The following is a 25,957-nucleotide window of genomic DNA, read 5'->3' as shown; positions in this document are numbered from 1 at the left end:
CGTAACTCCCAGTGTTGCCAGGTCATCGAGCTAAAAATGGTCAAATGTCATTAGTTTGACCTATTTGCAGGAGGCGTCATCCAAATTTCTGACCGGAAGTCGTTATTTCCATTTTTTACATTTTTGGACCAAATCTTCCAAAGTATGGCAACACTGGAAATTTTAGTTTTTCCAAACGATACTCCTTGACAAACTACGTAATCGCCCCATACAACTCGACTTTCCCAAATGTTGCCAACTGCCCGAAAAATGCATTTGAAAAATCAGAAATCTGAAACTTTTTACAAAATGGCCGCTCACTCGGTCGCCATCTTGAATTTTTGACATTTCGGATTTTTCCCATAGTCTGGGTCGTATAACCGACCAAACCCCATTTTTGGATTTTTTCTGCCATATCTCCTTCTGTCCGTCCTTAACTTTAAAGACACCCATGTCGAAAAAAATACTTATCCCCATAGCTCTCAGTGTTGCCAGGTGATCGAGATGAAAATGGTCAAATGTCATTTGCACGACCCCTTTGCAGGAGGCGTCATCCAAATTTTTGACCGGAAGTCGTTATTTCTACTTTCGACATTTTTGGACCAAATCTCCCAAAGTGTGGCAACACTGGAGAAATTTCTTCACCCAAGCAAAACCTCTCGACAGGACACACAACCGCCTCATACAACTCGACTTTCCAAAATGTTGCCATGTACTCGAAAAATGAATTCCAAAATTTCGAAATTTTCAACTTTTCACAAAATGGCCGCCCACGCCGCCGCCATCTTGATTTTTTGACATTTCGGATTTTTCCCATAATCTGGGTCGTATATCCAACCAAACGTCATTTTTATTTTTTTTCTGCCATAATTCTTTCTGTCTGTCACTAACTTTAAAGTCACCCATGTCGCAAAAAAATCTTTTCCCCATAACTTTCAGTGTTGCCAGACTTTTTTGATAAAAATGGTGAAATGTCATTCGGGTCCCCAAACGTCACCAAACTGCATACCAAGTTTTTGGAATTTTTGGAAATTTCCATTTTCTACTATCCGGGGCCGTGGTGTAAAATTTTCTACCAAAATGGTAGTTTTTTCCGATTCATGGCAACACTTGAATAACAGACCAACAATCGCTCGGAACATTGTACCCCACTCCGGTGTCGCCATCTGCCGGAAAATTGCTACCAAAGTTTGGGAATTTTTTGATCGCAACAAAATGGCCGACGGCTCAGCCGCCATCTTGTTTTTTGATAATCTGTGAATGTGGCTCTCAAGAAGACTATACATGTCACAAATATTCAAAAGAAATTTTCAAAAACAATTGCGCATCTCCGAGTGACACCTCCCTAAAAACACCCCGAAATCGCATTTTCAATCCAAGATGGCGGCGCGGCCATTTTGTTTTTCTAATTTTTTCTCAATTTTTTTAGCACACCTTGGCAACCCCAATCAACCACCAAAAAAGAAAAAATTCAGGACCAAAGACAACAAAGTTGGTGTCTCAAAAAATGCCGCCATTTTGTTTTTTGGTTCAAAAAGTATAATAAAGCTGGCAGTCGAAAAATCTAGTTTAAAACAAACACTAACAATTTTACCCCTCTCCCCTCTAAATACCCTAAAAATACCCCTGATCAGTCAGTGAGTGAGTGAGTCAGTGGTAATCGAGCTTTATATAATATAGATACTGTAAAGTTACATCAAAATCCGTTCAGTAGTTTTTGCGTGAAAGAGCAACAAACATCCAGACATCCAGACATCCAAACTTTCGCATTTATAATATTAGTTGGATAGTTGGATGATAGTGTCAACCACTCAACTAAATACTACTTCCTTCTCGTGTATTTGTTTGCAAACTATTACTATAATAACGTACTAAATATAAATAAATATACGTGGATATCTGTTATTGTCTTTCTTGCATAGTATTAAGAGTAACATTTTTCTATCATAACGAAATAAACGCAACACATGACAAGACAACCCTAGCGCGACGGCCGAGCGTGCGAGCGAGAGAGGTATGCAAAGCGAGGTACATACATGAGTTTACCTTCTGTTATATTTTGTGCTTGTGACGAGCTGCCCTTTGTGGTGGATGATTTTTTGCAGCTATATTTTGAACTTTACTGAGATGTGAGATGATGAGAGTCGGCCGTTTGGTGTAGTGGTTCGAAACGGACTACTATTCCGGAGGTAGCGGGTTCGATTCCCGCACAGTACAAACATTTGTGTGCATGAACATATTTGTTTGTATTGGACTGGGTGTTTTGTATGTATAATAAGTATGTATTTTAAAAAAAAAAAAGTATTTAAGTATGTTTATATCCGTTGTCTAGTACCCATAGTACAAGCTTTGCTTAGTTTGGGACTAGAAGCGCAGTGTAAAATGTCTAAGGATATTTATATTTATATTTATGTGTTAAAGTTCAAAACCAATGAGAATATTTTTGTCCGTACTCTGAGTCATCAAACCAATGTTTGCACACATGGGATGACCGATGACTAAGCGAAAAGTTTTAAAGTATCGTCTTGTTTCATCATCTTGACTAACTGAGAAATATCCTAATATAACAAGAAATAAGTATATTACATGTTAGGTATATTTTTAGTTGATACGATAAAAAGATAAAAATATGCTGTTATGATTCAACTTTTTTTATCCACTTTTTTGTGTCACTATTATTTATAGACAGAACACTGATCTAATTTATTTCCTTGATGTAATCAAATCAAATGTCTGATAAATGATATTGATATCTTATATTTCCGTTTGATTCCATAAAAACCACGACTACTTATAATAGGTTAACTGCAGAGAAGTTATTGTAATTTTTATTGTAGATAATAACTTTCGACGTGTACAAATCTGAATGATATTTTGATCATAAGTATTTCAATAAAGAACTTTTATAACCTTTAAGAGAAGCCATAAATATTATAGTATGTATGTATTTGTATCTTTAATTCAACGAAATTGGCCTTGTGTCCGATAAGAAGTAGAAATTCGTGTATTATTGTAAAAATTAACTATGCATGTGATTACAAACTAATTTGTAAGTTTTACTAAAATTTTGTTCTCGTTTAAAGTTAGAGAAGAATTTCTCTTTAAAATTGTAATTCGTGATGTGTGGATAGGTATTTAAAAATGTCCCAGACAATTTTAGATGTTAAGTATATTGTTATAAATCTGATCTATAGTTTTAACACGATAGTTCTACGTAAGGTTACTCTGTGCAGTTATGACAGTTATAGATCGCATTTTTGTTGTATGCTTTGATATCTGCAGGTCTATATCGCTACACTATCTCTATTTTCGAGTCTATCTGTCTCTAGTTTTCATGACTATTCTCGAACGTGTAAGAGAGACGAGTATAGTCGATAATACTGATAATGTTTTTTGTAGACTGGCTGATTACTGTTAAGTTCTATATTCTTCCATTAGCGTTATAATATGCTGTACAGTCGCTGCGTTGTTGTTTACGATATATTTTTATCGCTCCCAATTATGTTATCGCTTATGATTAGTTCGTTAGGTGCAAGTGCCAAACTATTATCGGGCTCCAGTAATGGCCGCCAATCGAGGCGTTGTATAAACCCACATATTAATAGGTGTCACAGCAAAATGGATAAAAGTGAACCCTGTGAAATGAGTTTACACGTAAAACAAGTTAAAATTTAAATTGCTCTCCGATAAAATAAATTGGGTAGGCGTTTCGTTGAAAAAATACATTTAAAACCTATGTTTTATCATCGGCTCGTTGAAATTTTCACTTCTCTCGTCTTATCAGCTCCATTGAATTGGAAAACACAAAGTCGTTTTATGATAATGAGCTATAACAATGCCCTAAAGGTGCGTGTAAACTGGCAATTATTTCCCAATTTTTTTGCCGGCAAGCATGGTCGAGTTTGCAAAAATACACCGAATCAACGAGGAGCAATATTCAGAATTACGAATATTGCCAAACCAGCGTAATATTGCCGGGAAATATTGTTAAATATTGCTCGTTTACAAACATCTAAAGGAAATTATTTGTCGCGCCGAGACCGGCCGCCATTGCTCCGCGCTTCGATGGCTTGATAACGCGGACAGAGTGTGGGTTACATTAACCGAGATAGCTGTAATTATGTATTAATCTAAGACAAGATTTTATTGAATCTGTAATATTTTAACAAATATATTTAATGTTTTTTTACTCGTGTATTTTTATTTGCCAAGTAACTCCCATCATGAATAAGTATTTCATAGTTTCTAGAATTTCAATATCAATTAATATTTATCAGCTCGTGGAAATGTTTTCGATATACATACACACTTAACTGTTGTTGCCAAGCTATAGAAACGAAGGTCACGTTGTTTTTCTACGATAAGTAAGTTAATTTTACTGAAAGTTGCACCTGAACAAATTATGCAAATCATGATATTTTGTTCAGTAAGTCATACAGCAATAATTAATACCTAGGTACACAATAATGATATAACATCTAAATCTTCATTACACTTTATTGCCATACCTAAATTTTGATTAAAGAAAGTTTATATTGTCGTTAGTGTTATTACCACTTATCAAGATAAAATGTGATTGATTTGTTCTAAATTATCATGACCGTCGTTTAAAAGTAATTAATATGAATAATGGATGTAGGACAACGCCGGTCATAGGTACTCTGATTAGTAGCTCAGACCGAGTCGATAACGCCTCATTTTTATATTGAAATCGTTATCCACAACGATAATAAAATTAATGAAAATTGTTAATATTTAATTTTGATTTGACTACTAGGCCTTGTGCAAGCTGTAGGTTGTTGATGCTTATTGATAGAGATTCTGGGCCCATCGATTAAATTATTATTGGATATAAAGAAAAGCCAACAAGTTCACAGAACACGTGTTTATTTACAGCACTTCGTACGTACAACAACTACACGCCTAACATAATAAAAACATTTGATTACAATAATTAAATTTGTCATTTAATAATAATAAATAAACCTAACAATTTAATAGACCTATGTCTTACACTAGCTTAGAAACTAATCAGTCTTTGGCGAGAACAAATGCAGAATTGTTCCCTCACGCTAGGCCAGGGAACAATTCTGAGAATGATTCGCACCAAAAATCTGATAAGTCCATGGACTCGGGCTCACTGAGGGGGGAGGCCAGGGATTCGTACCCGAGGTCTGAGCTGAGGCTAGTGTGCGTGGGCGATAAGAGAAGATTGTCCTCGATTGACTTAGGGGAGAGTGTCATGGGTGACAGCATCTTGAGGTCACACTCGAGTGACACAGTGTTGTCTGTGAAATCTGTGTCAACTCTGATCGGTGTGACTTCTTCAACGATTTGGTCTTCGCATTTCACTTCTATGGTAATGCAGTCGTTTGCTTCGTCGCAGCTGGCGTAGAAGATATCTCCCTTGTCGCTGCCAGGCTCCTCTTTAGGTGCGGGCGTGATGACTACGTCGGGCGTGTATCGGTGCGCATACGAGTGCTGTGCCAGTATCCTGTTGACGTCGTGTTTGAGGTCTACGACTGCACCTTCATCGGATTCCAGTTGCTCTGCTGCGGGCCCCACCACTTGAGCTCCTTTAGGGCACTCTCCAGGGAACCGGTTTGGGACCTGTAACAAGTAAAAGGGATGTTAGTTTCCTTTCACTGTTATACAATTGCAACGGACAAATATTGAACCGTTGATATTTTTTATCCATTGTAGGTGCTGACATTTTATTGCTGAATGACTATGCGTTTATATCTGGTATTGTATGTGAGATAAGATCATGTGAGTTTCCCCATTACAAGTAATTTTTGTTATTGGTATTGAAAATAATGAGACCTTTATAGACAACAGAACAGACTTGCTTGCATTTTTATCTACACATATTACTTAATTTGACCTGCTTAGATAAAACATGTGTGCCCCAGTATAATTAGTAGTGCAGTAGACTATGATGCAATACTACCCATAATATTGCATCATCCTATTCTTGCTTCAAAATTTAACAGGTAAATAAATAGGTACTTTTACATCAAAACCTCCGGAATTAGATAACATTCAACAAATAATGTATGGGGATATCAAGTTTTTCCTTAAACCCAAACTTGTTTGTTGGGCTCGGGTTTTCCTTGATCATGTTTAACATGCACATAGCAAATAAACATAGCAGGTTTACAATATTGTTATAAAATCATAACTTACATCTTCAACCGCTCCTGCAGAACCTGCATCAATTTCTTTGAGGAGGGATTCTGCAAGTTGATTGAGGGTGTCGAGGTATTCTTCTGAGTCGAGGTGAGCGAGGAGGTCTGCGAGAGGAGGCACATCGCCAGCAGCAGGCGCGCCGCGCGGATCGCCGTCGGGGGCCCCTCCTTCTGCTGAGGAGTAGACTCTGCTGGTCCTGGGGCCCCCGCGACGGTCCGCGCCGCGGCTTCGCTGCGAAGCGATGCGTTCTCACTCAACAAACGCTCGTTCAAAGCCTTCAAACTCGCCACCTCATTCGTCAAACGCTCGTTAGCCTCAGCCAAAAGCGTTATCCGATGATCCATCTCGTCCATTTTAGCTTTCTTCCTGTCCCGCGACGTCTGCGCCGCCACACGATTCTTCAGTTTCCTAAAAACATTGTTTCGTGATTACTCATTTTCTAGAAACAAGTGCGGCTCAAGTTTTACTGGACATTCAATAGCTGGCTGAACCACCAGCATAACTTGGTCTCGGGTCGATAGATCCGGGGGAATTTGTCGCGCAATGAATTTACTAGAACGTCCAGCGTTTGCTGAACTGCGATACCGTTATTGTGATAAGCGGACACGCAAGCATTGTACTCACTTCCTCTGCATTTTTTCCTCCCATGTTAAATGGTCCAGGCGCCTCTTCCTTGACGGTGGCTGCGATGAAACGTCGACTACGACCTTCGAGTCCATATCATCCACCGTCAAGTAGTTGTTGGGCACAGTGATGATGATCGGTGTACTCATCTTGATTCCTTTTTCAAGTACAGCTTCAAAACAAAAAACACTCCACACACCACTGATTAGGCTCTAATGTCTTGATGTCATGCTATTTTAATTAGTTTTCCACCATTTGTTAGACCACTTTTCTGCGATATATCTCCGCGAGCGAGTAACAAAAGATTGCGTCGTACATTATCGAGCTCACGTCAATAAATAAAATTTTCGCTGGGGGATTTCAAAAGCGTATGTGGTGTTTTGTGATTGGTCGACTTATGAGTGGGCGTGACCACCTTCGTTTATGTGAGAAAGAGCAAGAATGATATTTTGTTGAAGTTAGAAAGAGATCACACTATCACGTCACCGCCCTCTATTGAGTGGCGGGAATGGTCGCCTCATTCAAATTAAAAACGCAGCTGCTAACTTTCCCAAACTTGAAATAGGTTCCTAATAAAATAAATAACAATTCTAAACTAACAACAAATAGCTCATCATACACATTATAAACTTTATACGTTAATTATTACAATATTATGAGCTTGTACTAAGGTGTACTCGATTGTTGTTAACTTTCATTCCTGCCGGCGAAATTGCATAATGTAGGCAGTAATGTATTGTATGTATGGTAGTATGGTACACAAATAATATTGCATCACCGGCCGCGGCGTCGCGTCACTATCAAAAACACAGTTTTTATTATAACAAATGAATGATAATCTTAGAATATTAAAGATGCTACATAATCTGATCTGATTTAAAGTTACTTAGTACATTCGAATCTGATGCAATAAGCGCAAAGCTTACCGTGACCTACAGTGTGAGTAGACGGATCGTTGTTTGCGTCATTTTGTGACTCACTTATTACATATTATAGGTAGGTAGGTATAATCTATAATAATATTATAAATGCTAAAGTAATTCTGTATGTCTTGCTTTCACGCCTAAACCACTGAACCGATTTCGATGAAATTTGGCATACAGATAGTTTGAGTCCCAGGAAAGGACATAGGATAGTTTTTGTCCCGGTTTTTGAAACAGGGACGCGCGCGATAAAGTTTATTCTGTTACAGACAAAATTCCACGCGGGCGAAGCCGCGGGCGGAAAGCTAGTTATTACATAAAGTAGTAGCTTTTTATATTTCTGGCTAAAGAAAAGAATGAAAAAGACGTTAAATAACAAAAGAACTAAGAAGAATGGAGTGGAGTACAGGAGAGGTGTGTATTGCTTAGCTTATGGTATCAATCGGCGGCACTGGCGGACTTATGAGTCATTAAGAAAGCCGGGTCTCCAGCGCGTGTTTTGCCCTACACAATCACCAAAAACATCTCAACATTTAAAAAATATTGAATGCTGACATATTTTTGTTGAATAAGTAGGGAATAAGGTGCTTTGGAGACCCAGCTTAAACGCATGTCTAACGGATCTCTTTACCAAACACCCTGTATGTAATATACAGGGCAGAGATTTAATTCTCTGATTTTCAGATTCTCTTCCTAATGACTAGGCAGTATGATCTTTGACCCCTGTGGGTCTAGACAAAGTGCAAATTATAATCGCAAACCAGTCGATAAGTGGTCGAAAAGCCCCTTTTTTGTATGGAGTTTTGACGGATTCGATTTTCGATTCGATCAAAAAGTGCGTTTTGTCTAGGGGGGCTGATCCCCTGATCTTGGAACGAAAGAAAAAAAAGCGATCTTTCTTATTTTTACAGCAGGCAATATTTACTAGCGCTGTCAAACAAATACAGTCGGTCATCTGTCAAAAATAACCAAAAATAAAATTGTAATCTTTTGTGATTATTTATTCGCTTTGCTCTCAAAAACTGTTTTGAAAACGAAATGGCGTCTACAAGCGCAGATTCTCAATCCAATATAGCCCAAAAGACTTGGGTCATGTCCAATAACATAGAGACTGTTTCCAGTGTTGACGAAATTTATCGTTACGATAAAAAGCAACAACAAGACATCCTAGCGGCAAAACCATGGGAAAAAGAGTGAGTTTCAGCCCAGTAGTTTACATATTACTGATTAGCCATACAGTGTACCTAAAATACATATTTGTTTTCAGTCCACACTTCTTCAAAGATATCAAAATCTCTGCTCTAGCTTTGTTGAAGATGGTGATGCATGCACGGTCTGGTGGCACTCTAGAAGTTATGGGATTGTTACTTGGTAAGTTAAATTACAATATGAATTCAATATTTACGATCAAAGCCAAAGAAAATCCAAATATCATGCTGCATTTTTCACTTTTAGGGAAAGTGGATGCCAATACCATGATAGTGATGGATTCATTTGCCTTGCCCGTTGAAGGGACAGAAACTAGAGTGAATGCTCAAGCTCAGGCGTACGAGTACATGACCGCTTATATTGAAGCTGCAAAACAGGTAAATTGAATAACTTAATATCCTAACAACTTATAAGTATGAATGAATCTACTTGCTTCTTATAATAAAGATTGATATATTAGTTCCACCCTTATTTAAAATAGTAACCAAGTAAGTACCCTCCATTTTAAAAACTTTCTTATTGGAAGAACTGGTGGTAGTACAATGCTATTGAGTTAAAAATAGAGATGAAACGGATATCCGGTAACTATCCGGTAGGCCGGATATCCGGCCTAAATTTACTATCCGGCCGGATACCGGATAGTAACTCACTATCCGGCCGGATACCGGATATTAAGAAACTACGACAATTTCCTATTAATAAAATGAAATACATTAATCTTTGAGGTAAATATCAATAAAATGGCTTATAATAATGACGGCTTTTAATTGAAGTCCAAAAAGTTACAAAAAAGCCATAATTAAGGCCTTTCAAAAAACTTATTTCTTTTTCTGAGCCATTCACTCTAACGACGAATACATAAATAGTATAGGTATCTATTAATGTTGAAATATTGCCAAATAAAATAGGCGATCCTTTTTTCACTGATGATGGTCTGATGACATCACATGATGATTAAATTGATGATTAATTTTCGTTATTCAATCACACTCATCATGGCAACCGAAATCGCCCGAATTGATCTGCCCCCTAGATAAGTAGCAAAATCTGACATTCTATTCGGACGGATTCGATTTTCGAAAAGTGTGATTAGTCTAGTCTATTAATAGCCCCACTGATCGCGTTCGAAGCACCTGTGCGGCGCTAAACTCGTCACGACATGCAACGAGACAATGGGTCAACTATCCGGCCGTCGGATATCCGGCTATCCGGCCTAGCAGCTGGCCGGATATCCGGTATCCGGTATCCGGCCAAACAACTATCCGTTTCATCTCTAGTTAAAAGCTTACTATTTACTAATAAACAAATACTAATCTATTGTTATACAGGTAGGCAGACATGAGAATGCTATTGGATGGTACCACAGTCACCCTGGCTACGGCTGCTGGCTCTCAGGCATTGACGTCTCCACACAGATGCTGAATCAGAACTTCCAGGAACCATTTGTAGCGATCGTTATTGACCCCGTCAGAACTATCTCGGCTGGAAAAGTATGCCTTGGCGCTTTCAGGACTTATCCCAAGGTGAGAAATTTAAAGATAATATTTGTGGATTTTTGCTTTGTATTTCGTAAAATGGTTTCCAAGTTGTGATAGTGAGATATTGGAGGTCATTAAAATGCTATCCCTTTTACAATAATTTTTATTTCCTTTAGGGATATAAACCAGCAAATGAAGAGCCCTCAGAGTACCAAACAATCCCATTGAACAAAATCGAGGACTTTGGTGTGCATTGCAAGCAATATTACTCGTTAGAAGTATCATACTTCAAGTCTTCACTGGACCGTAGACTGCTAGATTCACTGTGGAACAAGTATTGGGTAAACACACTGAGCAGCTCCAGTCTGATCACAAATGCTGACTATACGACTGGACAGATATTTGATCTGTCTGATAAACTGGAACAGAGTGAGGTTTCATTAGGTAAGATAAAATAATATGTCATAGACAATGATTAGTTAAGCCTAGGCGCAGACCACCGACTTTTACTTAGCCGATAGTTGGGCCCGATTCTAATTTGTATTAAGAATCGGCCGATACCAAATCATTGTAATGTGCGCACTTTCAAACATCTGTTCATTAATCTTTACAGCCCGATCCAATTATTGGCCAACTAAAAGTCTGTGGTCTACGCCTAGGCTAAAGTGATGGCCGTTGATGGCTATTGAATCCTTATTTGATTGTGAACATTTGCAGGTCGTGGAGGCTTCATAGTAGCTGGATCAGATCCTCACGAGAAACGCACAGAAGATAAGCTTGGGAAGGCCACAAAGGATGCTTGCAAGACGACCATAGAAGTGATCCATGGACTGATGGCCCAGATGATAAAAGACAGGCTTTTCAACAGTGTAAGTGGCCGGCCCTCGCCTGCCACCCCTATGATTGAGTGAATTTCAGCATAAAATTCCAGTCAGTATCAAAAGTTGTAACTTATAGCCAGTGGAGATAATTCCAAGGACTATAATAAATGTAACAGTTTTCCTGTGTTTTTTTCTAATTGTGATATGGCACTTCTTTTGATGCTGACTGTATACATAAACTTAATGTAATGCAATTAATACTTGTGAACAATTCCGCAGTATATTTACTCTTTTTAAGTAAACATGTCCAGTAAATCTAATCTTTAATTTCTCCCACACTATCCAATTCCCTTGAATTTGAATGCTCCCTAATAACACCCGAGAGATATTTCATTAGCAGACGCGGACTTCTTGAGAAAACTTGAAAAGTGATGTTGCACTGTTTTTCAATAATTAAATAAAAACGAAAATTGCTAAACATGACGCTTTACTTTCCCGCCAAGAAATCTCTCACATTGTTGTTTGTGTTCTCAAAAATCATAAATTACGAGAAAAGTACGGTAGTAGGATATGAGCACAGAGCACGTAATAGTAGATAATGAGGGTAGTACGAAAACATTCAAATTCAATGAATGAATGCTAAAATAGGACAAAAAATATGGATAGAAAGAAATGGCAATTTAAATTGTAAAGGTGTGTGAAAGAGGCGGGGCGGACAGTAATTTGTTAATGAATCAATTTGTATCTACCGCCATATCCTTAATGTTCATGTTATCCTGGTACCTTGGTGAAACTTCGAACTTTTCATTGAGTGCTTGACCAACAAAGTATCCACCAACAACGGGATGCTTTTTGAAACTTATCAGACTAGCCAGTGGGCTCAGGGCTGGCTAGTGCAATCGTGTTCGTTCGTCGCTCGTCGCAAAGCTACGTAGCTTTAAGGCCGGGTAGCAGAGAAAATGGCGAAAATGAGGTTTTCATTTTTCATTTTTGAGGTACTAAACAGTAAAATTAAAGGCTAAGATTTTTATTGGGCATAGTTGAAAATATTTTCTAGGGCTATTAACGGATGGAAACACGATTTGATGAAGTTGACTCGATAGAATATATTCCCAAAGTTACCTCTATTCGTTTTCTATTTATGGTTTTATTTTTAAAATAAGCGATTTGAGGTTCTAAATCTTTTACTAAACTAAAGTTCAGAAATAACTTGAGGGCTTTTAACGGATGAAATTTTTATATTGCGTCTTATTTAGTTACAATGTTAAAAAATGTGGAAAAAATCGTCCATGACGGCTTGGACAATCTCAATCAGTCGCGCGGTGGCGCTTACGGAGGATGGACGCGTGTCAGTTTTTTGGCCGTGACCACAGCCGTGACAGTTCGCGATTTGTCAATATTTTTGACAATAATGACTTTGATGAGTCACAGTATAATAATATCAGTATTACTGGAGAAAGCTTAAATTTTTGATAATTAAGAATTATCAATTTTGTCTACCTATTGAAATTTAAATCGTTCGCATCCTTTTAAACGAAGACTCTACTCATGATACATAGTACATTCCTCAAATATGAGACAAAACCAATGAGTTAAAATTACATTTTAATAGTTACCTACATACAATCGTCTTTTTTTTTTTTTTTTTTTTTTTTTTTTTTTTTATGGCAATCCGCGCAGTATGCGCCGTGCCAGAGTCGAGTAAAACGGGGAAACGGGGAGATTAAAATATTTTCGGCAACGGATTTAAATTTAGGAAATTAGGATCAGGAGAGGACATAGGATATAGGTAACTACTACTAGTACTAAATACATAACGACTAAAATATTAAATACAAGAACAACAGGTTTATATCTTAATACTATTGAAATTTAAGTATGAAATAATACATTTATATACATTTATACAGTTTAAGTATAATAGACATACTATAGAGGTTGGGAACGGAATATGGAGAGAGATTAATGAGTTCAGGAGGACATTTCGGTTACTGTAACGAGGACAAGTGAAGAGAATATGATTGAGATCCTCGACCTCTATCCCACACTCACACATTTCGTCATTAATGATGCGTAGTTTATATAGATGAGCACGTGTGCAAGTATGTCCTAAACGCATTCTTGTAATGATAGATGTTTCCATCTTGTTAAATTTGGTTTTGAAGAACCATGGCTTCAACGGAATTGTTGGTTGAATTTTAAAAAATGTTCTCCCTTTAGTTACACTACTATCCTCCCATTCTTCTTGCCATTTCTGTATATATTGTAGTTTAGGTAACGTCACTAAGTCGTGAGAATAATTCAGATAGGGGAACAAGTCTCCACAATGCACTGCCTCGTTTGCTAGCCGATCAGATATTTCATTTCCCCTGATGTTTCTGTGACTGGGAATCCAAGCAAAATGTACAGTAAGTCCTTTCAAAAAACAATCATAAAGAGCACTTCTAATTTGGTATATTATTGGAAATTGTATTTTAGTTTTAAATGGGAACCTTTCTAGAGCTTGTAAGGCACTTTTTGAGTCTGTAAAGACAACAGTTTTTTTTAGTTTTGTTATTGTAATATATTCCACGGCTTTAAATAGTCCAAAACATTCTCCAGTGAATATGGTGGATTCAGGAGGTAATTTAATTTTTTGAACAATGTTGTACTGTGAATGATAAACTCCAACGCCAGTGCAGGTATCAACAGAATGTTTGGAGCCATCGGTATAAATATGGTGGAAATTATTGAATTCTGAATCAACAATTAAGTTGAAATAATAAACTGCATTTCTGTCTGATTTTTCAATAGGGAGATAGTGTATAATTGGCGGAGTTAAAAGAGACTCTAGACTACAGTTAAATAATGGAAGATAATTAGAACGATGAGTTGGAGAACTAAATGAAGAGAATTTCCGAAAACTAATAATTAAACAAGGTAATGTTTTATTTGCCCAATAACTTGAATTCGGTATCATATCAGATAGAGTTTGAAGTTTAGCTACAAGTGGATGGTTATCAAATTGTATTATGCGGAATAAAAATTTATCTGAGAGCAATTGGCGTCTCAACCTTAATGGTGAGTCGCAACACTCTACTTGGAGTGCGTTTATGGGACTGGATTTCATTGCGCCTGTAACTATTCTTAAAGCCTTTGATTGTATTTTATCTAGATTTTTGAAACTTGTAATACTTCCGGGCTCTAATAAAAACATTCCGTAATCTAATACTGATCTGATAAGGGCGTTGTATACAAGTTTTAATGAAAAGGGATGAGCACCCCACCATACACCAGCCAAACACCTTAGTAAATTTAAAAGACGTTCACATTTACCTACAACATATTCACAATGTGAGCTGCCAGTGAGTTTTGAGTCAAGAACTAAACCTAAAAATTTATGTTCTGTCTTTAATGGAATAGTAATGTTATTGTAATATACTTGGATTGGTGGCGGAGCTCGTTTTCTAGTAAAAATAACAGCAGCACTTTTGGAAGCAGATATTTCCAACCCATTTTTGTCCATCCATATTTTTAGAAGATCTAGAGTGGCCGTAATGGAGCTGCAGGCGTCTTCAACATATTTATTATTGGTATAAATTAGTAGGTCATCCGCATATTGCAGAATTTTAATATTATCATATAAGCTAGAATCTAAATCATATGTATAAACATTATATAATAGTGGGCTGAGAACAGAGCCTTGCGGCAGGCCTTTCCAAACTGATCGTGTATCTATCATATCAGAACCAGTTAGAGAGATATTACGGCCATATAAAGCATTTAGGATGAAATTTGTAAATTTCCAAGAAACCTGAAGGGCTAAAAGTTTCTGTTTTAAAACGTCTATAAGTACATTATCATATGCGGCGGAAATATCCAAAAAAGTTGCAAGTACAGATTCATTATTAGTGAATGCTAGTCGGATGTCAGAAATAAAAATACTGATGCTATCCAATGTGCATTTTCCTTTCCTAAAACCGTACTGACTATCCGATATTAAGCCTTTACTTTCAAAATGCCACTCTAAACGATTTTTAATAAGATGTTCTATTAGTTTTAATAGGATGGATGATAAGGCTATAGGGCGATATGAAGAAGCGTCAGATGGGGGTTTATTCGGTTTACACACTGGCAACACTACTTGTGTTTTCCATTCTGACGGGAGAGTTCCTGTGTTTACAAATGAATTGATGAGCTGTAAATAATAACCTAAAATGTTGTCACTGAGATGAGTAAAGAAAGAATATGGTATTCCGTCGGCCCCAGGGGCGGAATCTTTAGTATTAGACACAACTCCTTTTAATTCATAAAGGGAAAAGTCTGAATCCAATGCCATGTTACTTACTGTGTGTGAGGAAGCCTCATCGCTGACTATGTTGTGTGGTACCCAAGGGGGAGCTAATTTGGTTAAAAAGTCATGAGCTAATGTTTCTGGTATTGATGGACTAGAAATATCACTAAACACAGATTTAAATCTTCTAATACTACGCCAAACTATAGAGGAAGGAGTGTTGGGGGATATAGAAAGACAGAAGTTTTTCCAACTCTCAGATTTCTTTTTTTTCAATAATTTAGAGGTTTCTTTATTTACAGACATAACTAAATCAAAATTCTCTGAAGTCATATTATATTTATATTGTTTTTCAATCTCTTTTCTGCGTTTAATTGCTTCTGTACATTCTGAATCCCACCAAGGGGGTGAAGGAATTTTGTTAGATAAATTTCCCTTTAGAGGGAAAACTTCATTTGCTGCTTCGATCAGAACATTTGTAAGAGCATTGGCACAATCTAGTTGGTTATCAGATGATATATTTGGGAGTGAAGATATTTTACTTTCTACACAATTTTTAAAAGTTAGCCAAGTGTCACTAGTACTGTCTGGTAACCTATGTTTTAATTGAGATGTATGTTTCAGTGCTTTAGGTTTATTATATGGTAAGGAAATTAAAATAGGGAAATGGTCACTTCCATATGAGGACGGCAGGGTGCACCAGGTTAAGGAAGAGGCCAAACTTGGTGTACAAATAGAGAGGTCAACTGCGCTAACATTTTGATTTGGTGCTGTGAGGCGTGTGGGAGAGCCAGTATTTAAAGTACAGAGGTTATTACTGTCAATTATATCAAGAAGTGCTTCACCATAATTGTTTGACACTGTACTACCCCATGTCTGATGGTGAGAGTTGAAATCCCCTAATAATAAAAATGGTCTTGGTAAGGAAGAGATGATCTGATCAATTTCATTAATAATAGACAAAGAGGGATGTGGAATATATACAGAGGCTATACATATATTACATACACTTACAGCTAAAATAGAAAAATCTTCACTATGTACAGGCAAATTTACAGGAGAGAATGGGACAGAGTTCCTGATGAAAATAGCCACTCCACCATATCCATCAGGTCTGTCTTCTCTAAGGCAATGGTAATTTTTAAATTTACAAGTATTATTTGGTTTAAGCCAGGTCTCTGCCAAGGCGACAACTACAGGCTCAAACTTATTGAGTAAGTGTATAAACTCACTCTTCTTACTTATCAAACTACGACAGTTCCACTGGAGAAACTTTACTTGGGCCATTTTGAATAAATTTCACTAAAACATCTAAAAAAGAGGCAGCGTTGGACGGTGAACTACTATTAGGTTGTGTTAATAAATTAATTAAAGTTAAAAGTAAATTTGTTACTTCTCTAAAACTAGGATTTATCTGCTCAGTACGAGTGTTATCAAATGCACAGCCATTATTTGGAGATGGAATTGAATATTCATTGATGAGTGCCTGATGGGCTCGTTTGTCATATCCCTGAGTGGGAGGTGGAGGTGTACGTGGTTTTAGAAAAACTGTTTTTTTGTGGGAATTGGATGTAGGAATGTTATTACTTGAAATTGTGGGATGTATAATTTCTTTAATGTTTTTTGCAGGGCTGGCAGAAACAACATCTGCAAAGGATTTGGAGGCAGGTGGATGTAGCTTTGAGGCTTCTGCGTATGAAACACAATTATGGGCCATATAATGTTTTATTTGCTTCTGGCGAGCCAGCTCTGGACAAGCTTTACTGGTGGCTAAATGGGAACCGGAACATAAGCAGCAAAAAGCGTTATCTTCCTCCACCATACAGGAGTCACCAGTGTGATCATGGCCACACTTGTAACAGCGTGGTTTCGACCGACACTGTACCTTTGTGTGGCCAAAGCGGCAACAGTTGTAACACTGTATGGTAGGGAAGATATATAGTTCCACCGGAAGTGCATTATAGCAAATAAAAATACGCTTCGGCAAGACCTGGCCGTCGAAAGTGATCACAGCAGATTGTGACGGTTTCCATACTGGTGTACCATTAATAAAGGTTTTATAATTGAGTCGTCTTACTTTAATAATTTCCCCACATCCTATAGGAATGTTAATATTGGATATGATCTCCTCTGGAGACCATTCTGCTGGTATTCCCCTCACTAATCCCATCCTAGTAACATTAAAAGTTGGGATAAATGCTTTCAGATTGTTTTTCAATAGGCTGTCATGGTTTAGGAATGAATTAGCTGCTGTGAAATCAGAGAAGGCCATCGCTATTTTATTTCGTCCTATCTGTTTAACACTACCATTTATGATGTTTTGAAATCCATTCTTTTTTAAAAACTTGCCAAAGGAGACTGAGTGCATTGTGGAGCCATCATCTGGAGAAGTCTGAATTCTTTGAACATGTATGGTATAAGGGGAGGCATCAGTACTATTATATAGTTTTCTACCAAAATCTGGGGTTGAAGAAGGTTGTGAGTCGGTAATTGTTGAGGCAGAAGGTTGGGAGTTAGTTTGCGTAATATTTTTAATTTTATTATGTTTTTTTGCTGCCGGACTTGGGGGGGATTCCGAAATGGTAGGTGTAGGGGGCAGATCGCAGGCACAATCATTTTCTTTTACTTCTTGTCCAATATGTTTCCTTTTACGTTTGTTACAATTTTTACATTTGTGAACTCTGCAGCGTTTTCTAGCTGTAGTTGCAGGAGAACCATCCGTGTCCATAGCTGACTCATTGGAAATAGCCACCATTGGGCCTAAAAGGGGAGCAAAAGTATTCGCATCTACAGGGATAGTCACAAAGTGGCCCGCCGGGGGAGCCTCCCCCGGGTCAGGCGGCTCGTTCATCTTGACGACTAAATAGTTTTAAAGACTTACCAATATACAGCAATTATACACTAACTACACAATATATAAATAATCAAGTAAATATAAACACTAATTACACCTCTTCTGATCACTACAACAGATAAATTTTAATTTTAAAGCTAAGAGAAACAAAAACGCGCCCGACCAGTTTAACGTTTCCCGCGCTTCTACAATCGTCTTACACTCTTTAGAAGAGCACACTGACACAAATAAAAAATAAAAAAATACTGTCTAAGGTCTGTAGCTAAAGGTCTACGCTGCAAGATGGAAGAATCTTCTACCCAAAAAGATGGCAGATGCAGCAGATGTCAACGGATTTAAAACTGGAGTTGATGTGACTCCTTGTAGACTTGAGTGTCTAGAGCGTCCCTTCCTCCACCATGCGTAAGAATTTTCACAAAAATACTGTCTAAGGTCTGTAGCTAAAGGTCTAAGCCGTAAGATAGAAGAATCTTATAGCCAAAAACATGGCAGATGCAGCAGATATCAACGGATTTAAAACTGGAGTTCATGTGTATCCTTGTAGTTTTGAGTCTCTAGAGCAGTGGTTCTTAACCTTTAAGTCATGAGGGACCATTTTACCAAATTAATTTCTGTCTTGTCAGGGACCACCTCATAATCGGTCAAAACCAGTTTGACTGCAAAAATCAGTTAAAAGTGGTTTTGACCAAGGTGTGCAAGTGCACATCGTGGACCACTTGGAATGCCTCCAGGGACCACCATTGGTCCGCGGACCACCGGTTAAGAACCACTGCTCTAGAGCGTCCCTTCCTCCACCATGCGTAAGAATGTTTCAAAAATACTGTCTAAGGTCTGTAGCTAAAGGTCTAAGCTGCAAGATAAAAGAATCTTCTAGCCAATAACTTTAAAACTATAATTTGAACGAATTTTGCTATTAGTGGACAAATTTCTGCTCACGATGGACTAATTATCTGCTATACTCTCGACTCTCTAAAGCACAACATTTATAAAAATTTTGCTGCGGTAATGCACTCCAGGTAACAGTGTGTGATGCTCATTGCTCATAGTGATTTTCGATACAGAGCCCCGTACATAATAATAATAATAAGCCTTTTATTTCCGAAACATTTTTACATTTCACATTTGACGCTTTCTTCACTTAAAAAACTTTCACAAAATGTCTAAGATTTCGGTGTGCCTATTGGCAAAGGCCTCCTCCAACTCCTTCCATTGCCTTCTGTCCTCCGCCACTCTCATCCATAGAGGTCCTGCGGTCAACCTCAATTCATCCTCCCATCTTAAAGCCTTGCGACCTCGGTTTCTGGCGCTATCTCTTGGGTACCACACTGTCAGCCGTTTACACCACTTCTCCTTGTTACAGCGTAGCATATGTCCCGCCCATCTCCATTTGAGTTGATCGATGCGTGTCAGGATGTCTGTTAGTTTCGTTTTGCACCTGATATCTGTATTTCTGGTCTTGTCCATTAGTTTCAATCCTAGCATGCTCCTTTCCATTCCTCTCTGACACCTTGCTAGTTTGTCCCTATGGCGTTTTGTCAAGGCCCAGGTTTCGCAGCCATAAGTGATGCAGGGCAAGATACAGGTGTCAAAAGTCTTCCGTTTTATCCTGGTACCCAGTTCCTTACTTTTCATTATTTCTTTTAAAGCCCAGTATTTTTTCCATCCTGTCGCAATTCTTTTGTCTATTTCTTTTGACATTTGGTTATTTGGCGATATTATCTGGCCTAGATAAACATAATCCTCTACGTATTCAAGTTTTTGACCATTGATGATTATATCTACATCTTAGGCACCGAACAAAATGAACAATTACTAAGTCCTTTATATTGTTCGGTGCTTAAACTCTAGACTCTATTCAATCGATTTTTGTTTTTACTAGTGTATAATTACCCTAACATTGCAAAAAGAAATGCTGTGTATACCTGTAATTGAGGTCATATACGTATCAGGTGTTAAACCATGTTAAAATGTATGAACTGTATTGTGTATGTGACTTTGTTGGTGTACCTAATAAATAAATAAATAAATAAATAAATAAATATCAATTTGTTATGAGTTTGTCATCATTTTAGTCTTGCTTGAATTCATTTCTAGACCTACTTCTCTGCTTCGGTCTGCTAAAGTTTGTATCATAGATTCCAATAATGTTGGGTCCTCTTCCAATAACACCAGGTCATCTGCAAATCTTAGATGGTTCAATCTTGATCCGTTTATGTTTAATCCCAAGTGTTCCCAATCTAATTTTCTGAAAATTTGTTCTAGTACCGCTGTAAACAGCTTTGGTGAGAGTGGATCACCCTGCCTGACCCCTCGGTCTATTGGAAAAGCCTTTCCTGTAGATTCCAGCCTGATACTAGCTTTACTTTGGCTGTATATGTTTTTAATTAGGTTTGCGTAGGTATTTTGAATCCCCTGCTCTTTAAGACTTTGCCATACGAATTCATGGTTGATGCTATCAAAAGCTTTTGAGTAATCTATGAAAGCCAGGTAAATAGTTTTGTTGTATTCTTTGTATTTTTGGATAAGCTGTTTGACTGTGTGTATATGATCGATTGTGCTAAAGTCTCTCCTGAACCCCGCTTGATCCACGGGTTGGTTCTCGTCGAGCTGTGTAGATATTCTGTTTAGAATGACTTTAGCAAAAACTTTGTATACGTTTGAAATGAGGGAGATGGGTCTGTAATTTCCTATGACGTCCTTTGAGCCTTTCTTGTATAAGAGTATTATATGCGATTCTGCCCATTGGCTTGGTATGCAACCGGTAATTAGAATGTCATTAAAGATCTTCGTTATTATTGGGCTTAGTTCTTTAATTGTTCCTCTCATAAGTTCGTTTGTTATCCCATCTGGACCAGGGGCTTTTTCCGTCTTTTGACTTTTTATAGCTTTTTCTACTTCCGATATTAATATTTCTGGTATGCTCTCAGTTGATTTGTTCATATTATGTTTTTGCATATCATGTTCTTCTTCGGGTGACTGTTTGTTTTGCTGATTTGAGTATAGTAAGCGGTAGTAGTTTGTTGCTATATTCTGGATTTTGCTGCGAGAAGTAGTTGTCAGTTCTTTGTCTTTTAATTTTGGTATCCATTCTTTCCCCTTTTCGCAGAGTTCCTTTAGCGCTTTTCTTGTTCCTCCCGTTCTGTTAATATGACTTTCTAGGGTTTTGAGTCTTTTATTTTTCCTATCTTTCCTCATGTTTTCGCGAATTTGCTTGCTAAGGTTAGATATTTCTTTCTGGTTTCCTTTCTTTTCTTTATTTAACAGCAAGTTTTTCCTGTCTTTAATTAGTTTCATAGTATTATCGCTTAGATAGGATTCTTTACCGTATCTTGTTTGTATTCGTGTCTGTTTCGTGAGCTTGTTTTCTAATCTATTATATTTTTCCTCCAGGTCCATATTCGAAGTAACAACTTCCAATAAGTTTTCTATACTATCATTTGGATCTCTCCTTTTGCTAGTCTGCAAGTAATTAGTTAGGATTGCTTTCGGCCTAGGCTTTTTTGGACCACATTCGTTGAGGCAGCTGCGTACCATACGATGGTTAGTGTTGAAGTTCAGGTTCTGTACTACTCCTGTATCGGAGAATAATCCTGCTTTGTTGGTTGCTATGTAATCGATTTCATTTCTAACCTTACCGTCGGGAGATACCCAGGTCCATTTGTTTTTAGGTTTTTTGCAGAACATCGAGTTGAGGAGTGTTAGATTTTGCTCTAGCAGGAATTCTACCAATTTTTTCCCATTTTTGCTTCTTTTGCCCTTTCCGTATTTCCCTATTATATGTTCTTCTCCAGCTGAGACAGACAGAGCCCCGTACATACGTTATACATAAATTATGGAAAGAAAACACCCAGACCAATACAAACAAATATGTAAGCAATTTTAGTGTGATATTTTTATTTATTAATAAACAAAAAGACTGAACAAAATTGATGCGTGTACTGATTAATGTAATTAACCACATGCAAAGCTTTGTGAATTGCAACAACTATATTTTATTATCCAAGCTCTAAATAATCGCTACTACGAGTAACTGATCATAAAATGTTTTTCCAATCGCTCAAGCTCCCGAGGATCTACCGATAGGTCGGGTGACGTAATCTTGAAATTCTTTTAGCCGGCGCGGAACTTCCGGAAGGTCGGGTGACGCCACGGCTCTTTGAACCGTGTTTACTTTGGCAGTTATATTCTATATTTATTCGATTCTAAAATATATTCCCAAAAATTTTGAAAGTTGTTTTAATTTGAATCACTTGGATATGATTTGTATTAGAAAGTGCTGTGAGTGTGACGCTTGAACGGAAGGAAGTCAACCTAACCTAACCAACTGCGTATTTCTATACTGTGTAGCCGCGAGAGCTCTTTGGCGCGCTGTCTTCGGCGAAGTATTGCGCGCGCAGATTTTGACAGCGCGAAATACCTACTTTAGCAGAAATACCAAGCCTTAAAACGATTTTTGCTTGATTGACATTTGTTTTAAATATTGTGATAAATGATATCATAAAAAGTATCGGAGTTGGTGTAATGAATCGCATGATGGGGATAGTTTCAGATTCCAGTCTTGTGGGTGGTAAAACTTAATTTTATTTAACTTAGGCTGAGTTGTACCACTTTAACCGTAACTATAACGATAAACCGGTGTTTTTGTGTGGAGTTCACCAGATTTTTAACGATGTTAAAGAAGTGGGATGATGCTACCCAGCCTAAAATACTATCTATCATTTGAAAAACGCAATATTGTCCCCTCAAATATTATAGAAATGCTATTAAGGCACCAGGAGCGCATAATTAATAAGGATTTGGACGGTAGATTCACAATGCGATGTCATTACAACTTCGTGCGAGACGACATACATGCACAATTCCACTAGTGTGAAAGAGACAAAACTACTTCCTCTGTTATCTCTTCAAACAGAATGGTAAGGGGAAGAAGAAAAGAGAGAATGTTTCAGTGTGTGAGATGGAAAATAAAATTAATCCACCGCCATATCCTCAACATTTATGTGTTCCTGGTACTTTGACGTAACAGATGGCGTTTCAAGGGGGGCGTTAGTGTATTTTGTGAATGGTTCAAGATGAGCGATGATCGTCGAGTGTAAATCTACAGCTATTAGCCATATCCTAGGAGTTAGTTCTTATTTTTAACTTCATTTATTTTTGAGACAAGGTCACAAGTGAACGCCCACAAAGGCCAGAGTAAATTATGGGGATAAAATATGTATAGCCTGACCAGGAACATAAAAACCCTCGCCATGTTGCGGAAATCTAATGGTACTAATTTCTTTTAATGGCAACAATAACTAAAAACTTCTTTGACATGTCACCTTGCATGTCAGTCTATTGCTGTCAAAGTGTAAACAAACTTTATTTTAAATGTGCGCAATTGATTTTGTGAATGAAATTGCTAAAATCTTTTTATAGTCGTGAAAGAAAAGTGGTTCACAATGTGTTAAAGTATTTGTCGAAGAGAAATACCAAGGGTTCGGACAATATTTTCATTGAATAATGTTTCCAACAAAGGTTGTCAAATTGACTGACATGTTTATCGTATAGTACAGTCCACTATGAAAATTAGCTGTGGTTTGTTTCAACTACCTATTTTAAAGTTTTTTGTCACTTTCTAAGTGTTGAATTTTATGGAATTGGGAAAGAAGTACCGAGTTTGAAGCGTTCATGAGTAGACATTGCAGTTGAATATTCAAGTTCTGAATTTGATTATTGATGAATAATAAAATAAATCCTACTAGCTCGATTGATGGTTTCATTTAATTTATTTAAACCAGGTTACCTATAATAATATGTTTTCGTTAATTTACGAAAATATTAAATTAGCCCGTAATCCTGAATCCTGATACATAAAGTTAGCCTATTAATTTAACACAGGTACGACTGTACTCAGTGTTGCACTATCAAATGCAATTGATGCGCCTCTATGCCAGGGTTTTTATGTTCCTGGTCAGGCTATAAGGCTGATACAAAAACAAAACACATTGTTGATTATATAAACATTCTCAAATATTTATTAACCAATTTACATAAAATCATTATAATCATTATGTACATCTTTCACATAGCTTTAGTTACACAAAATCATAACATCTCACATAACATGTGGAGGGCCTTCTATTCAATCAGATATTTTATAATAAAACAAGCACCAAATTACGATATATCTTGCCAAGCTCTCTTTACATAATGGAAAACAAAATATATATCCATGATTACACAAATGTGGTCGTAAAGTTTGTATAAAACTAGGGGCGTGCGTCATCTACTCCATCAGTGGGACCAATCATATCTAACTTTATACGTTTCTAATATTTCATAAACAGTGCGGGTTAGTAACCTACAACATAAATAAGATAAAATAAAGTAAGAACTAAGCACTAAGTGTTAAAATGTCCCAAATAATTAAAATCGGGATGAAGGGTTAGGTTTAACCACATTGTAGGGTAAACCACCCAATTATTGGCACTTTAAGCAGCTACTTCACAAAACCGGTAAAATTTGCATGTAAAAATATGTTTTACCAAAGAAAAAAACATTTATATTGGTCTTTTAATCTTTGCAGAATAATATAAAGTACTTATCATTAATAAATTAAATCATTTATTCAATATAGTGTACCTTTTAAAAAAATACCTCAAAATACCAGTTACTGGCATAGCCAAACCTTTTATTGGCAGTGATGATTACCTATTATTGGCACTGTTCTCGCAAGACTGAAAAATAGCTGCTAGGTCTTATGTAGAGGTTTTAAAGAGATTCTTGATAGAAATAAACAAAATAAAATCCTTTGTTATAAGAAAAGTAACATTTATTTGTATAGGAACATACCATATCAGTTCAAACGCTTATTGTACTTAAATATGGTTTTAAACTTTCCATAAACACTTTTATCAAGTCTTCTTTTCTCTTCGGAAATACTTTTTTGCTACTGATTTTTATTTTATCCAGTCAAAAAAAAGCTGTTCTTCCTCGTCAGTTAAAATTGTGAACGGACCGGGCTTAGAGCGATGATCAGGATGTTTCAATCTGAATTGTATAGTAGACCGTGGTACCACTTTCAAAGCCTTTCAAAGGCTTATTCCACTAATCCCGGGGATTAGTTAACTTTTTATTCATTAATCCCCGTTAACGCCAATGGAGCTTATAATGGGGATTAATGAACTTTTTAGTTTATTTTATTTTTCTTTATTCAGAAAACCACGTTAAAAATAAAATACTAATGTAAGAATCATGTACCTTCTATTTATTATTGGATAAGAACTCACTTATTGATTATTTGTATAATCAAATTAAATTAAATTTAAGCCTGATTACAAAGCTATTAATTTACACCATTTTTATCTTGTTACATCTTGGCCCAAATTTGTATGTAATCGTTTCCATCTTCTTTTAAATGATGAATGGGGAATAACGATTCAATATCCATAGTGCTTTTGGTTAATCAGGTGAGTGTTAATTTTTTTAAAGTATTGTAATCTTAAATTAAATTTAATTTGATAATAAAAATAATAAGTGAGTTCTTATTCAGTAATAAATAGAAGGTACATACCTGATTCTTACATGAGTATTTTATATTTTAACGTACTGGGGATTAATTAACT

At 36.9% G+C, this 25,957-nt stretch overlaps 2 protein-coding genes and 1 long non-coding RNA gene across 4 annotated transcripts; 2 read left to right on the top strand and 1 right to left on the bottom strand.

Moving 5' to 3' along the window:
• Positions 1-5,405: 5,405 nt before the first annotated feature.
• LOC135071665 (X-box-binding protein 1) lies at positions 5,406-7,080 on the bottom strand. The gene is made up of 3 exons (XM_063965433.1): positions 6,793-7,080; positions 6,166-6,576; positions 5,406-5,589 (listed from the first exon to the last, which is right to left on the bottom strand). Exons 1-3 carry the CDS (start codon positions 6,939-6,941, stop codon positions 5,496-5,498), a joined length of 654 nt encoding a protein of 217 aa, XP_063821503.1. The 5' UTR covers positions 6,942-7,080; the 3' UTR covers positions 5,406-5,495.
• A 1,558-nt stretch (positions 7,081-8,638) lies between these two features.
• On the top strand, positions 8,639-11,538 carry LOC135071674 (COP9 signalosome complex subunit 5). Its single transcript, XM_063965444.1, has 6 exons — positions 8,639-8,908; positions 8,983-9,086; positions 9,171-9,301; positions 10,253-10,447; positions 10,579-10,846; positions 11,120-11,538. Exons 1-6 carry the CDS (start codon positions 8,754-8,756, stop codon positions 11,311-11,313), a joined length of 1,047 nt encoding a protein of 348 aa, XP_063821514.1. The 5' UTR covers positions 8,639-8,753; the 3' UTR covers positions 11,314-11,538.
• Positions 11,539-15,318: 3,780 nt separating this feature from the next.
• LOC135071688 (uncharacterized) lies at positions 15,319-17,563 on the top strand. 2 transcript variants are annotated; one of them, XR_010257307.1, is made up of 2 exons: positions 15,319-16,608; positions 17,126-17,563. It is a non-coding gene; the product is annotated as an uncharacterized LOC135071688 (long non-coding RNA). The 2 variants fall into 2 exon arrangements; XR_010257306.1 differs by having other exon boundaries at positions 15,319-16,630.
• Positions 17,564-25,957: the final 8,394 nt, after the last annotated feature.

This window comes from Ostrinia nubilalis, chromosome 5 (genome assembly GCF_963855985.1).
Source record: "Ostrinia nubilalis chromosome 5, ilOstNubi1.1, whole genome shotgun sequence".
Taxonomy (NCBI): Eukaryota; Metazoa; Arthropoda; class Insecta; order Lepidoptera; family Crambidae; genus Ostrinia; species Ostrinia nubilalis.
The sequence above is the reverse complement of the archived record's forward strand: the minus strand, read 5'-3'. Positions and strand labels throughout refer to the sequence as shown.